The sequence below is a fragment of the Pempheris klunzingeri genome, chromosome 11 (assembly GCF_042242105.1).
Source record: "Pempheris klunzingeri isolate RE-2024b chromosome 11, fPemKlu1.hap1, whole genome shotgun sequence".
In the NCBI taxonomy this organism is placed as follows: domain Eukaryota; kingdom Metazoa; phylum Chordata; class Actinopteri; order Acropomatiformes; family Pempheridae; genus Pempheris; species Pempheris klunzingeri.
In genome coordinates this window covers 26,987,501-27,001,950 of record NC_092022.1, presented here as the reverse complement: position 1 = coordinate 27,001,950, position 14,450 = coordinate 26,987,501, and the positions used below count along the sequence as shown (strand labels likewise).

At 47.4% G+C, this 14,450-nt stretch overlaps 1 protein-coding gene across 2 annotated transcripts in view; it reads right to left on the bottom strand.

Moving 5' to 3' along the window:
* Positions 1-1,115: 1,115 nt before the first annotated feature.
* Positions 1,116-14,450, bottom strand: part of bcap31 (B cell receptor associated protein 31) — a 13,775-nt gene continuing 440 nt past the window's right edge. Inside the window, exons 2-8 of one of the 2 annotated variants that reach the window (XM_070839633.1) lie at positions 13,527-13,650; positions 11,913-12,013; positions 11,285-11,429; positions 9,088-9,223; positions 3,707-3,833; positions 3,402-3,502; positions 1,116-2,683 (exon numbers count right to left, since the gene is read on the bottom strand). In XM_070839633.1, coding sequence (XP_070695734.1) covers positions 2,657-2,683; positions 3,402-3,502; positions 3,707-3,833; positions 9,088-9,223; positions 11,285-11,429; positions 11,913-12,013; positions 13,527-13,618 — 729 coding nt within the window. In that variant the 5' untranslated portion in view covers positions 13,619-13,650 and the 3' untranslated portion in view covers positions 1,116-2,656. Of the gene's footprint in view, positions 2,684-3,401; positions 3,503-3,706; positions 3,834-9,087; positions 9,224-11,284; positions 11,430-11,912; positions 12,014-13,526; positions 13,669-14,450 lie in introns of those variants that run through there. The other variant, XM_070839634.1, reaches the window with a different exon arrangement.

Genomic DNA, 14,450 nt, shown 5'->3' with positions numbered 1-14,450 from the left:
ACAGTGTGATCTTACAGAGGAGGAGGAGGAGGAGGAGGAGGAGGAGGAGGAGGAGGACACTCAGAGACAAACCTCTGAGTGTCTGAGATTAAAGAATAACTGAAGGAGAAAACCTGAACTCTATTAAAGAAAGAAAAAAACAAGATGTTCTGTGATGAAGTCGTTTGGTTCGACTGTTGCTGAATAATGAAAGAACTTTTTAAAAATGTGTTTAAATACAGAAATATTTGAATGAGGTTTGGTCTGAGTTTCCTGGTCCTGGTCCTGGTCCAGGTTTCATGCATCAGTTAAGTCAGAGATCCTCTATAACTACAGATGTCTCACTGCAGGCTCCAGTCTTCCAGGAAGCAGGAGACAGAAAAACCACCTGCTGGTATAAAATTAGTCTCGGGGCCGAGGCGGCGTCCCGTCAGCGTTTTCAGACTCATGGCGCTCGGCTCGGCCCTGAAATCTGATCCGGTGAGACGGCGGAGAGGCTCGGCGCTCCGGATCAAACCGGCTCCTGCTGCCGAACACCAACAGCTGCCGAAGCCGGACGGAGACGAGACGAAGAGGAAGGAAGATAAGTTTAGGCCAGAGGACTGCAGTACAAGTACTGCTAGTGTGCAGTACAAGTACTCTCAGCAGTAAAAGTACTGCTAGTGTGCAGTACAAGTACTCTCAGCAGTACAAGTACTGCTATCACACTGTAAAATACTGTGATTGTAGTAAAACTTTTTAAATTTTTTTAATGACTTTAATTGAAAAAACGATTTCAAAATCTTGAGTTTTTTTTTTTTCTTCACCGACACGTTTGGAAAAAACAGAGAACAGCCATGAAGCCGGTACCTGAACGCACCGCAGGCAGTTTATTTCAGACTGAGCTCACCTCAGGTGTCCCATGATGCCTGTGAACAGCGCCCTCTAGAGTTTACCTGAGGAGAGCAGCAACGTGATGAAAAAACATGTTGGAAATAAATCAAAGATATTAAACTCGTTCTTCTGAGAAAGTTTCTCTTTATAATAACTTACAGGATCTTTCTTTTTGGCACAAATGGGCTTCCATAGATTCACCTTGTTAAACAAATAAAGGAGTTTAAAAACTGAAAGAGTCGCTGAATAATAAAAGAACACTGTTTAAAGTTTCTGCTCACTTTATTGGCGGTGATAACTGAAACAGAACATTTTTCTCACACACACGTATTTATGTTTCATCGTAGAGCATCAAAAGGTGACACACACACACACACACACACACACACACACACGCTGCATCCAGAGAAACGAGCTGATGGTCACATGACGGCGATGATAACGGCACATTCAGCATCAACAAACCGTGTCGGACGTAAAGAAGCCAAAAGAGTTCACGAGGCGTTTCAGCAATCTGAGAAAAAAAGGGGTTTTCTGTCTCAAGAAAAAAAATAATGTAAACAAACAAAGTGGAGAAAAACAAGAAACAAAAGTCAAAACAAGTGAATAAAGATTTTTAAAAAAGAAGAAAAGAAACAAACGTGAGCCGACGGTTGGAGTGAGACCTCTGTGGAGCAGCTTTGGTTTAACTGGACGAACAGACAAGAAACGTGGTCAGGTGACGCTTTGAAAACGACGGCGTGCTGGACAGCCCCCCCGAGGGAGGAACCGAAGGAACCGAGAAAGAAAACCTTCAAACCTTCCGTTTATGGCGACGAAGAACAGCAGCACTCAGCAGAGGAACAAAGTCTGGTGGAGCCTCGGCTCAGTTTTCTGTTGTGACGCCTGTAAATGTTCCAGGAAGGAGAGGTTTCTCCCCCTCTGGGTCCTCTCCGTCCACATCCTGGTGTCTGAACGACTGGGAGACCCTTTTGGTTTAACCACAAACAGCACACACACCAGACTACATTCACTAAAACAGGGATTTTAGAGAACAGGACACAGGAGCTGCTGGTGTTAGTTCAAGTGTTCAATTAACCCTTTAAAACACCAAAATCACACAAAGTCCTGTGTTCTGTGAGCTAAAACGACTGTTTTTGTCAATGGAGTCTGGCTGAGGTGATCTACTGGACCAGGATGTGGACAGAGAGGACCCAGAGGGGGAGAAACAGGGGAGTGGCCCTTTAATGTGTAAACTGAATCACTGACAGGAGGTCCGTTTATCAACCAATGAAACAGAAGTCCAGTCAGCTGACGTTCATCCACACTTCAGGGGGTTTAATTCCAAAAGCATCACATTCATATTTGTAGAAATTTACAATCTGAAATTCACAAAATAATTTCTGGAAAAAAACTTTAGGACACCGATTAGTGTCTTACAGGACGTTGGACCTCTGACTTTGGAATGAAACTCGTCTGTTTGTGCAGAACAGAAACAGAAACAATCAGATTTTAAACTCTAAACAGACAGAAGATGAAAAAGTGAAGAAAGCAGCTGGACACTGACTCTCACAGCGACAGACGGACAGACGGACAGACGGACAGACGGACGCCTTCCTTCCTTCCTTCCTCTTTCTCCCAGTCATTCTTAAACCACATGAAATAAACCAATCGCAGCCCGGGCATTTGTCAGCTGACCCAAAGGGAAGTGACATCACGTCGCTGGGTGGATGCAGGAGCGGCCGACTGTTGTTGTTGCTGACGAGGGCGGTGAAGATGATGAAGAGCGACGACGAGGAGAAGCTGGAAACCGTCTTCGTCCTTCTCAGTCGGATTTCTTGTCGCTGCTCGCCTGCAGACAGAGAGCAGGGCGGTAAAAACACAGTGAGAGCGCCGCCTGCAGGCCACACACGCACGTCTGGGAGCCGAGGAGGGGGCACGTCGGACTGCCTCAAAGGCCCCTACAGCAGCTACAGCTAACGATAGCGCTCCTGCCGCTAACGCTAACACTTCTGCTGCTAACGCTAACGCTAGCGCTAACTAACTTCTGCTGCCTGTGTGGAAGAAGCTGAACCCTCTGTGGGTGATGAAACGTCAACAGATTAATTAGCTCTTTGAATAAACTGATGTTAATTGACGTTAGCTTAGCATTTTTGCTAGCATTAGCCAACCGTTTAGTGACAAAATAATAAAATAAACTAAATTTACCAGATAAATAAATAATGTTCCAAATAAAAAACACTGAAATGAAGAATGTGTCAGAGTGTGTGTGTGTGTGTGTGTGTGTGTGTGTGACTGTGTTACTGTGTGTGTGTGTGTGTGTGTGTGTGTGTGTGTCAGTGTGTGTGTGTGTGTGTGTGTCAGAGTGTGTGTGTGTGTGTGTGTGTGTGTGTGTGACTGTGTTACTGTGTGTGTGTGTGTGTGTGTGTGTGACTGTGTTACTGTGTGTGTGTGTGTGTGTGTGTGACTGTGTTACTGTGTGTGTGTTACTGTGTGTGTGTGTGTGTGTGTGTGACTGTGTTACTGTGTGTGTGTGTGTGTGTGTGTGTGTGTGTCAGTGTGTGTGTTACCAGCAGCTTGCTGTGCTCCTCCAGCAGTCGGTCGTACTCCACCGTCAGGTTCTCAGCCTGTTTCTTCATCGCACGAACGTCGCTGTCAGACTTCTGCAGAGCTGCAACACGTGAACACATAGTTCAGGTCTGAGGGTCCAGACTGAGACCAGGTCTCCTTCAGTCCTGGACCAGGACCCAGGACCTCACAGACGCTCCTCAGGTGATCAAAACACGACTGAAAAACTTGTTTTTTCTAATTAAACTGCCACTGTGGGACATTACGCCCTCATTTTTGTCTGCAGGGTCCTCCTCCTCCTCCTCACCTTTCTTGGAGGTGTCCAGCTCCTCCTTCAGGGTCTTCACCTCCTCTTTCAGACTCTTGTTCTCCTCCTGTGGTCCTACTCCCTTCTTCCCGACTTCAGGCACCTCGACGCCGGCGTCACGGAGTTTCTTTGGAATGATCAAGAAGAGAAAAGACGTGTTAACGCACAACTTTATCTGTTAACATCCTGGTGTCTGAAAGGATCCCTACAGAGAGAGGATCCTTACAGAGATCCTATAAGATCCTTTTGGTTTAAACACAAACAGCCGTTATATATCGCTCTCTGTACACACACCAGACTACATTCACTAAAACAGGGATTTAACCCTGCAGAACATGGGACTGTGTGTGTGTTGGTGTTTTAAAGGGTTAGTGTGGATCAGAATCAGCTCCCTGTGTTTTTTAAACAACATGCACAGATCCCCCCCATAAAGACCCCCCCCCCCCGTATGAAACATTTAGGAATTCCAGGTTCAGAACAGGAGGAATTCAAGCAGCTGTGAGGCTGATGCTGAAGTTGGTTTCTGTTTGAATGCGCCCACTCAGGGAGCGACAGGTGTTCATACCAAACGCCCCCCTGACCTCAGAGCGGCAGCTGCTCCGCATCAGCAGACGGCGCTGCGCTCTGATTGGCTGCCAGGCGACTGCAACGTCTGTGCTGTATATGGGACTCCTCATATAGAGATGAGTGTTTAACACACACACACACACACACACACACACACACACACACACACACACACACACACACACACACACACACACACACACACACACACACACACACACACACACACACACACACACACACACACACACACACACACACACACACACACACACACACACACACACACACTACTGTGATGAACAGCAGGTCATGTGACCCCAATGATTTGGGTTTTTAAATTAAAATTAGAAACATTGTTCTTGGACGTGTTCAGCAGCACGGAAACTATAAACTATGACGACTTTTTAAAATATTTATTAGCTAAATAAAACTCCTCAGATAAGATGAAGTGAGCAGCTTCCTACTTATTGATTTAAAAGGGATTTATTTAAACCTATTTTTAAAAAATCAGAACAGCAACGAGCTGTTATATAAAAACCAGACATACGTTTTTAATCATCATCAATAACGAAGCTAACGTGACTTTATCAAGTACTGCAGATGTAAGCTAACGTTAGCGTCACTCTCAGTCGCTTCAGGATTAAAGAAGGTCAAACGTACAAAGAAACTTTTCAGCTTCTCTGAGGATAACCCCGACAGAAGCTGCTCCTGAGGGACCAGCTAGCTGCGCTGACGCTAACGCTAACGCTAACGTTAAAGCTACACGAGCAGGTTCAGGGTTTGTTAATGAGCCCTCGAGGAGAGGAGTCGGTCTGCTGGACCACTGACAGGTGACACACGTTACCATGGTAACAGAATGCTGCAACAAAGACGGGGACACTGTAACCATGGCAACAGTACATCGTAAAGATGTACAACTACTACTATAATAATAATAATAATAATAATAATAATAATCCTCCTGTTCTATTTGTGACCTGATCATGCTTCTGTAACGGACCCTGACAGATAATGTGGTAGTAAAGTATCAGCTGACATGGAAATTAATTAAAGCACCATAACGTCGTTCTTCTGCCAGTTCTTGAGGAAAAGTAGGCGTGACGTTGGCGACAGTCAGCAGTGAAGCAGAGGGACGGCTGAAGAGTCCTCGTGTTCGGGCTGACGGAGGGAAGCAGGTGCTCAGCTTCAGACCTTTAACTGACGAGGCTATAAAACCCATTTTACTGCTCCCTGAACTGAATCCAGCAGCACGAGGTCTCCGGGTCACAGAGGCCACGACGATCCTGGTTCAACCGACCGGTGACACTAATGACCAGAGAGCTGCACCGGCACCTCCGGCACACATTAACCAGCAGAGAAGAAGAAACTATTCCAAACAGTTTACACATTAAAGGGTCACTCCCCTGTTTCTACCCATGATCCTCTCTGTCCACATCATATAACATAAATGACTGGTAGGTAGTAAAAGTGTTGGAACTGGTCCAGTAGATCACCTCAGCCAGCAGACACCAAACGGGCTGCAATGGCTGCAACGTGATCCTTTGGGACTAGAAAGACATTTAAAGCAGACAGAAGAAGAAGCGCAGCCTGTTCACTCATTAGATTGATGTTGTTGCTTCTAACAATCGAATCGTATGTGATCAGGTCAGAGACGCTCCTGAACCAGAACCAGAGTCCATCCTTAGAGCCACTCTGTGCACCTCCCGCTACGACAGAGACCCCCCCGACTCTCAGGGCGTCTTTGTACAGCATCATCTACTTTCTGCTGAGATAAAACCTGAATCGCACAATTTTCTGCCTCCACCAACCCTCAGGGTTTAGTTTCCACGTCCAGTTCATCATTTCAGATGTTTGTATGAAAATTGTGGCCAAAAACATGTTTGGTGAAGTCACAGTGACCTTTGACCTGCAAACTCAAAATCAGGACGGACACAAACCCGTCTGTCCACAGAACCCGTCTGTCCACAGAACCAGTCTGTCCACAGAACCAGTCTGTCCACAGAACCCGTCTGTCCACAGAACCCGTCTGTCCACAGAACCCGTCTGTCCACAGAACCCGTCTGTCCACAGCAGAGCGTGATGTCAACGATGAGAAAGACATCAGATGGAGCAGCTGCTGCAGACTGAACCAGGACCATGTTATCAGCCTTCATGTGGCATGGAGCACACACACACACACACTAACACTAACACACACACACACACACACACACACTAACATGTAAATCACACCGTTACTGTTTGCAGTGAAATCCTGTCAAAAATAGACTATCAAAGACTCACGTGTGTGTTTCTGCAGGTCGCCTGCAGCTGCACATGCTCATAACTGACCTTTGAGACCCCAAACGGATTCATATCACACACACACACACACACACACACACACACACGTTTCCATCTCAGTGAGGACTTCCCTCTAACTCAGGGGTCAGTATTCTTTAGTTACAGCACACACTCTCACCATACTCATGTTTTATCAATAACATCATAGTTCAGAAAAACACAAAATGTCCCCACAAACACTGCAGGCCCCAAAGACTGAGTAACACACACACACACACACAAGACAGTACTTTTGCCTTGCAGAACACGAGTCACACAGTAACACACACAGACCAGCTGATCGAGGAAGCAGTAGAGCAGCGACTTTCATGCTCTGTGAAGTAAAATGACTTTGGTGTGTTTGAAGACAGCGATATCCACCAGACTCCATTGACAAAAACAGTCATTTTACTTCACAGAGCATGAAAGTCGCCGCTCTACTGCTGCCTCGATCAGCTGGTCTGTGTGTGTTACTGTGTTTCAGAGGGTCCATTTGGATCCAACACAACATTTGTGTAACAATCAATAACACATAGGCACCAACCGATCAAGGCAGCAGTGGACCAGCAACATGTGGGTCCTGTGATGTAAAATCACTACTGTTGTGACTGGAGTCTGGTGTGTTTGCAGTCACTTAAACAGCAGGATGTGTTCAGGCAGGACCAGGAAGTTTTCCTTTAACATCTTAACGGTGTGGAGTGAATCTTTTCGTCTTGGCGTTCGTCATGTGAGTCGTGTTAAATGGATGAAATGAGTTGTGTATAAAAGAGTTGTTTCCTCTCTGAGGCTCTTTTCATCCATTTTAAAAGCGTCTTCGGTGGTGATTTAACGATGAAAAACCCCTCGACTGTTTCCCGTCTTCAGTCTCTGTCACAACAGCACGACTTCCTCTCAACTTTATGAGTCGCTTCAACATTTCAAGACTTCAGATTTTCCACCGTGTCCTGATATCTGACTGAGTGGTGGGCGTGGCTAAAGTGTGGCGGTGAGGTCACGCCATACGGGGGCGTCCACGTGTGTCAGCAAGTGACTGTGAATCTAAGCAACGGCCTCTCTGCCTCCTCCGTCTGTAAAGTCACCCTGGGAGCTCTCCAGGCTCTGAGGCCAGTCTGACATCGGTCACGTGACTCCGTTGGGCAGAAAGACTTTTTTTTCTACAGACTCTTATTGTGAAAGAGACTTCTGTAAATCAGAGGATTAAAGAGTTTGATCCATTCAGTCCGAAAACATTTGAAAAGTCTGGAAGAGCAACAAGATTAAATCATTTTATCTCCATTCAGGTTAGCACAGGGCTAACAGGAAGTTAGTGTAGGGTTAGCGTAGGGCTAACAGGAAGTTAGTGTAGGGTTAGCGTAGGGCTAACAGGAAGTTAGTGTAGGGTTAGCGTAGGGCTAACAGGAACTTAGTGTAGGGTTAGTGCAGGGACAACAGGAAGTTAGTGTAGGGTTAGCGTAGGGCTAACAGGAAGTTAGTGTAGGGTTAGTGCAGGGCTAACAGGAAGTTAGCAGACTAGCTAGTCCTCCAGCCTCTTTGGGCCCAACGATGAGGAAGACCTGGGTACTTTTTATACCAGGAAGTGGTGGACTCTTTAAACTTGATAAATAAAAGAGACGTTCCACCAAAACAAGCCCCCCCCCCGTTCTATCAGACGGGTGGTGGCTCAAACGGAGAAACATGGAAACATCCACCTGGAAACCATGAATCAGTTCTGTGTGTGTGTGTGAGTGTGTGTGTGAGTGTGTGTGTGTGTGTGAGTGTTTGTCACATGCAGATGAAGCAATTTCTCCTTTTAGCAGCAGAGGACTTGGTGATCTCTTCCCCCGACAGACCCAGGTCAGATTACCACAGACTGTGTGTGTGTGTGTGTGTGTGTGTGTGTCTCCCACGTGAATGAAACACACAGACGGCGTGATGTGTGTGTGTGTGTTGCTCTGTGAATACTTTCAGTGTTTATTTGGGTTCAGCTCAGTGGCTGCAGGTCAGTGCTGCCCCCTGCTGGTGAGCCAGAGGAACAGCAGCACAGTCACACATTAAAGGGTAATTACACTGTTTTTAACACTGGTGTGTGAGTGACTGGTAGGTAGTAAAAGTGTTGGAACTGGTCCAGTAGATCACCTCAGCCAGCAGACACCAAACGGGCTGCAAAAGAGCTTGTTTGATCCACTGACAGGCTCAGATTTTATCACCGTCAATGAGCCTGGCTGAGGGGATCTACTGGACCAGTCACTCACACACCAGGAAGTGGAGAGAGAGGAACCAGTGCTAAAAATACAGGAATTACCCTTTAAAGCTGCTTCATTTTCATTGAGATACAAAACTGAGAAAAGCAGCAAATGTTCACGTCTGAGAACCAGAAGATTCAGATCTGTCACTTCTGTCTGTTGATCAACTAATCAGTGAAGCTCTAGATCTGAATACTGACTACAGCTGTAGTGTGTGTGTGTGTGTGTGTGTGTGTGTGTGTGTGTGTGTGTGTGTGTGTGTGTCACCTCCTGCAGAAGCTCGTTCTCCTCCATGTACTTCTTGGCGGCGGTGCTGGCGCCCTCCGCCTGCTTCTTGAAGGCTTCGTTGGAGGCCATGAGCGAGGCCTGCTGGGAGAGCAGGGTGGCGAGACGTCGCAGCAACCTGAACACACACACACACACTTTTGTTTTTACAGTCTTCACATGTTAAATCACTACAGCTGTGTTTCACGCTGTAAAAAATGGCCTCCTGATAGATTAAACTGCCACTTTTGACTTTTTACAGTGTCTTTACCAGAGAGAGTATGAAAAGTGATATTTGACACTTTCTGCTTGCCGTACGATAAAAGCTGCTGCTGTTTGGTGTTCAGCGCCTCTGTGACCGTGTGGACGAGGCCGCGGGCGACTGATTAACTGATAACTGATCAATACATGCAGAGACAATCTGACACTGCTGCATCAGCACACACACACACACACACACACACACACACACTCAACACATCACACAACCTAATATAGCCATTCACTACTTCTCACACACACACACACACATATATATAGTAACAACACACACACAGTGAGTTACCCCTGACATTTCCCTGCTGTGTGTGTGTGTGTGTGTGTGTGTGTGGTGTTGACAGGCAGTGATGTAACGGGGTCTCTGTAATGTGGGGGGGGCTGATTAAAGGAGCAGTCTGCTGTGGACTAATGATCAAGCTTCTGTCTGAGTAACAGTTTGTCTGAACATCAACACGTCCGTCCGTCCGTCCCCCCCAGCTGTGGGGACGGAGCTGCTTCATGTTATGAGCAGGAGCTCCAGAGGGTTTTTATGGTAAAGCCCCTGAATAATGATCACATGACGCACAGCTCTCTCTCACTAACTCTGCACCGCTGCCCAGAAGGTCGAGCTTCTCCAGATGCATGCTGGGTAGGCGAGCCAGCGACGCACCACTGGGCTCTGAAACTGTGAATTAATGTGACCGACTTCTTCTGCAAGCATCCATGACGTGTCTCCGGATCAGACTATCAGCTGGATGTCAGCAGCTTCCAGAAACGACCCCCTGCTGCCTCAGAGACTCTCTGCCCCAAATATGGCCGCCAGTCAATTCACAGGTCAGAAATAATCTGATCATCTGCTGGCTGAGTCACAGTGTCGGATCACAGCAGCTGGAGGGCCCCGGCTAAACGCTGGAGGGCTCCATCTGAACGCTGGAGGGCCCCGGCTAAACGCTGGAGGGCTCCATCTGAACGCTGGAGGGCCCCGGCTAAACGCTGGAGGGCCCCGGCTAAACGCTGGAGGGCCCCGGCTAAACGCTGGAGGGCCCCGGCTAAACGCTGGAGGGCTCCATCTGAACGCTGGAGGGCCCCGGCTAAACGCTGGAGGGCTCCATCTGAACGCTGGAGGGCCCTGGCTAAACGCTGGAGGGCTCCGTCTAAACGTTGGAGGGCTCCGTCTAAACGCTGGAGGGCTCTGGCTAAACGCTGGATGTGGATTCAGAGCGAGCAGTTACAGGTGAACCAAGATTTGTCAGATGATCATTGAGTAACTAATTAATTGATTCCCATCAGAGGTAAATTAGACCTCTGATGAATGGCTGCTGTCATTATTGATTACGGCAGTGGTGCTACGTTGTCGGGGGAAACACGTTAACCGAGCAACATGCTAACGCTGAACGGGGTCACATGACCACAACAGATCTCCTCTTGTGACATCACAAAAGGGGCCAAAGCTGAACAGAGTGTTTTTACTCACATTTCCTGACGGTAAATCTCATATTTATGTAGTTTATAACGTCGCCGTTATATTTTCATTCTAAACACGTTTAAACGTAAAGCGTCTCAGAGTCTAAAGTGTTTCTGTCGTCAACGTCTCTGTTGAGTTTATCGGCTTCATTCAGAAACTTTTCAGCCCAACAACAAGCTCTCCTCCAATCACAGCACGCCGTGTCACATCGGTTTCATGTTTGCCCACGCCCACCGGAGAGAGACAGCCAATCAGGGATCAGGCTGGAGGATTTACACTGTACAGTGACTAGCTGTCAATGGACACACACACTGTAACACACACACACACACACACACACTGTAACACACACACAGCTGCTCATTCTTTCCATCATACTGTAAAATTCCTCTGCATTTAGATCAGTCGCTGTGTGAGTGTGTCTTAGTGTGTGTGTGTGTGTGTCACAGTGTGTGTGTGTGTGTGTGTGTGTCTCACAGGCAGAGCAGCAGGGCGAAGCCGGCGATGTACTCGTTCCTCTGAGCTCTGAACAGTTTCATGTGAATGTGTTCGATGGCTGTTGGGTTGTTGGTCAGATCCACCTTCTCCGTCACGCTGTACTTCCTCACCTCGCGGAAAGCATCTACACACACACACACACACACACATTACATAAAACACTTTAACACTGTGTTGGTTTATGTTTTCAGAAAGCCCATGAAGGAACAAAAGCCCTGGCTGTAGAGCTGGAGCTGACGACTGGGAATGATGTTACTGAGTGTATTCTAAATCCTGGGCCATATCTCTACATATTCTGGTGTCTGGTCGGAGTAAAAGTGTTGGAACTGCTCCAATTCGCCTCAACCAAACTCCATTGACAAAAACAGTGATGTTACCTGACAGAACACAGGAGCTGCTGCAACTTTGGTGCTTTAAAAAGGGTCCGTTTGGATCCAACACTTTATTAGTGTAAAACAGAATAACACCAACACACTGACTGATGGAGGCCTCCTGTTCTCTAAAATCCCTGTTTTAGTGAATGTAGTCTGGTGTGTGTGCTGTTTGTGGTTAAACCAAAGGGATCTTCCAGGTCTCTCTCTGTAGGGATCCTTTCACACAGACGTACCGATGAGCAGGAAGACGAGGATGGCGATGGCCACCATAAATGAAGTGTTTCCATAGAGAGCGATGGTCTGGATGATCCGAGACTTGAAGATTTTACTCCACCTGGAGGATCAAACACAAACACACAAACTGAGCACAAACCTGGAGCTGTGGCGCCACCTGGAGGCCAGACACATCACACACAGACACACTGGAGAAAACACATCCGACAGAAAAACATAACTCTGATTCTTAAGGGAAACAGCAACGATGGCTGCGACGTGATCCTTTGGGACCTGATCACAGTAGGTCCACTAAAAGAGCTTGTTTGATCCACTGACAGGCTCAGAGTGTTATTCTAAGTGTGTGACAGCATCATGGAAAGGATCCCTACAGAGAGAGACCTGGAAGATCCTTTTGGTTTAACCACAAACAGCACACACACCAGACTACATTCACTAAAACAGGGATTTTACACAGCAGCTGCTTGTTAACGATCACTTAGTTTCTTTGTGTTATTGTGTGACTTTGGTGTTTTAAAGTGTGAGTTCAGACCCAACACAGCATGTTGTCACACACTTAGAATAACAGTCTGAGCCTGTGGCAGTCCACTTTTTGTTTAACCAGAAAAACCTGTAACATCGAGAGAGAAGTCCACATGCAGTAACTGGTTCACTGTTGCCTCCATTGGTTAGTTTGTGTTATTGTGTGACTTTCCTGTTTTAAACGGTCATCAAGGTGCAGCTCCTGTGTCCTGGGAGCTAAAATCCCTGTTTTAGTGAATGTAGTCTGGTGTGAGAGCGATATAACGGCTGTTTGTAATTAAACCAGAAGGATGAACGGACAGAATACAGCCTCAATCCTCCTCTTAACTTAAAAATTGCTTTTTTAAAATATTATTTGAATGAATGAAACCTAAAGGTGCAGTCCTCTTCCATCAAAACGGAAGATCCCAACCTGAAAACTCTTTGCGGGACGACAGAACAGAGGGATCCTGAAACTGGTTCCTCACTCAGGGTTCTTAAAACTGTTAACATGTCTTCTTCTAACTCTAAAGGCCCTTTTCAGCTGTGGGTCCCCGATGGGGGGGGGGTGTATCGGTCATGTTTAATCAGGAGGGCTGAGATCAGGTCTGGGATCAGTGAGGTCTCTGTTCTGTGAGTTAATCAGTTTCCCGTCAGGAGGTCTGAGGGTTTTAATGTGATCACGTCCACACAGAGCCGCTGTGTTCACATCCGTCAGCTTCGAGGTGAAAACCACCGGGAGCTGATGGTGTCGCTCTAGTTTAACCCTTCAGACCCCCCAGGAGCGTCTCAGCGCTCCGCTACAGACTCACTCCTGCTCCGCTTCTGGCTCAGAGCAGGTGAGGAGGCAGGAAGTCAGAGCGGCAAAGAGAAGCCGCTCAGTTTTCAAAATAAAAGCCCCCGTGCAGACTCTCAGTGGTATATTCCAGCAGCACATCAGTATTATTTTCTAATGGGGGGGACAGGTGTGTGTGTGTGTGTGTGTGTAGAGGGGACAGGTGTGTGTGTGTGTGTGTGTGTGTGTGTGTGTGTGTGTGTGTGTGTGTGTGTGTGTGTGTGTGTGTGTGTGTGTGTGTGTGTGTGTGTGTGTGTGTGTGTGTGTGTGTGCCAACCTCTTTGGTGAGATGAAGGGGATGCAGAGCATCAGGACACAGAAGACCTCAGCGTACAGGAAGGTGGCGACGGCCGTCCACTGCAGACTCATCCTGACCTCTGACCAGGAAACACAGGACACACCTGAGGGCAGGACACACAGGACACACCTGAGGGCAGGAAACACAGGACACACCTGAGGGCAGGACACACAGGACACACCTGAGGGCAGGAAACACAGGACACACCTGAGGGCAGGACACACAGGACACACCTGAGGGCAGGACACACAGGACACACCTGAGGGCAGGACACACAGGACACACCTGAGGGCAGGACACACAGGACACACCTGAGGGCAGCACTAACACTGTGTAAGGTGTGAACAGGTGAGCACTGTTCAATGTGTGCGTTTGTTTTCTACACAGAGACGTTCAGTTAGCCGATTACCCTGAACGCTCCGGTCCGACTACAGCAGAGTCAGTTACCGTTTCCCAGAATGCAATTTCAGGGAGGGGCGGACACATCTGATTGGTCATCAGTGGTGGAACGCAGCCACATTTACTCAGGTAGCACTGTGAGGTATTACAGTACTTTAACTGTACTGGAGTATTAGTACAGACAGGTGTTAGGAGTTTTACTGCAGTAAAGGTCTGAAGACTGTGTGTGTGTGTGTAGCTCAGACCAGCTGTGTCATGCTGCTGCTAACACACACACAGACAGACACAGACACAGACACAGAGACAGAGACAGAGACAGAGACACACACACACACACACACACACACACACACACACACACACACACACACACACACACACACACACACATAAAAACAAAGCTTGACTGTTTGATGTTTTCTCAGGGTTGGGGCTCACTAGAACATCCCACCTGGCAGGTGAACACCGTCTATTCCCTGGTAATGACCACAGGACTCTTTAAGC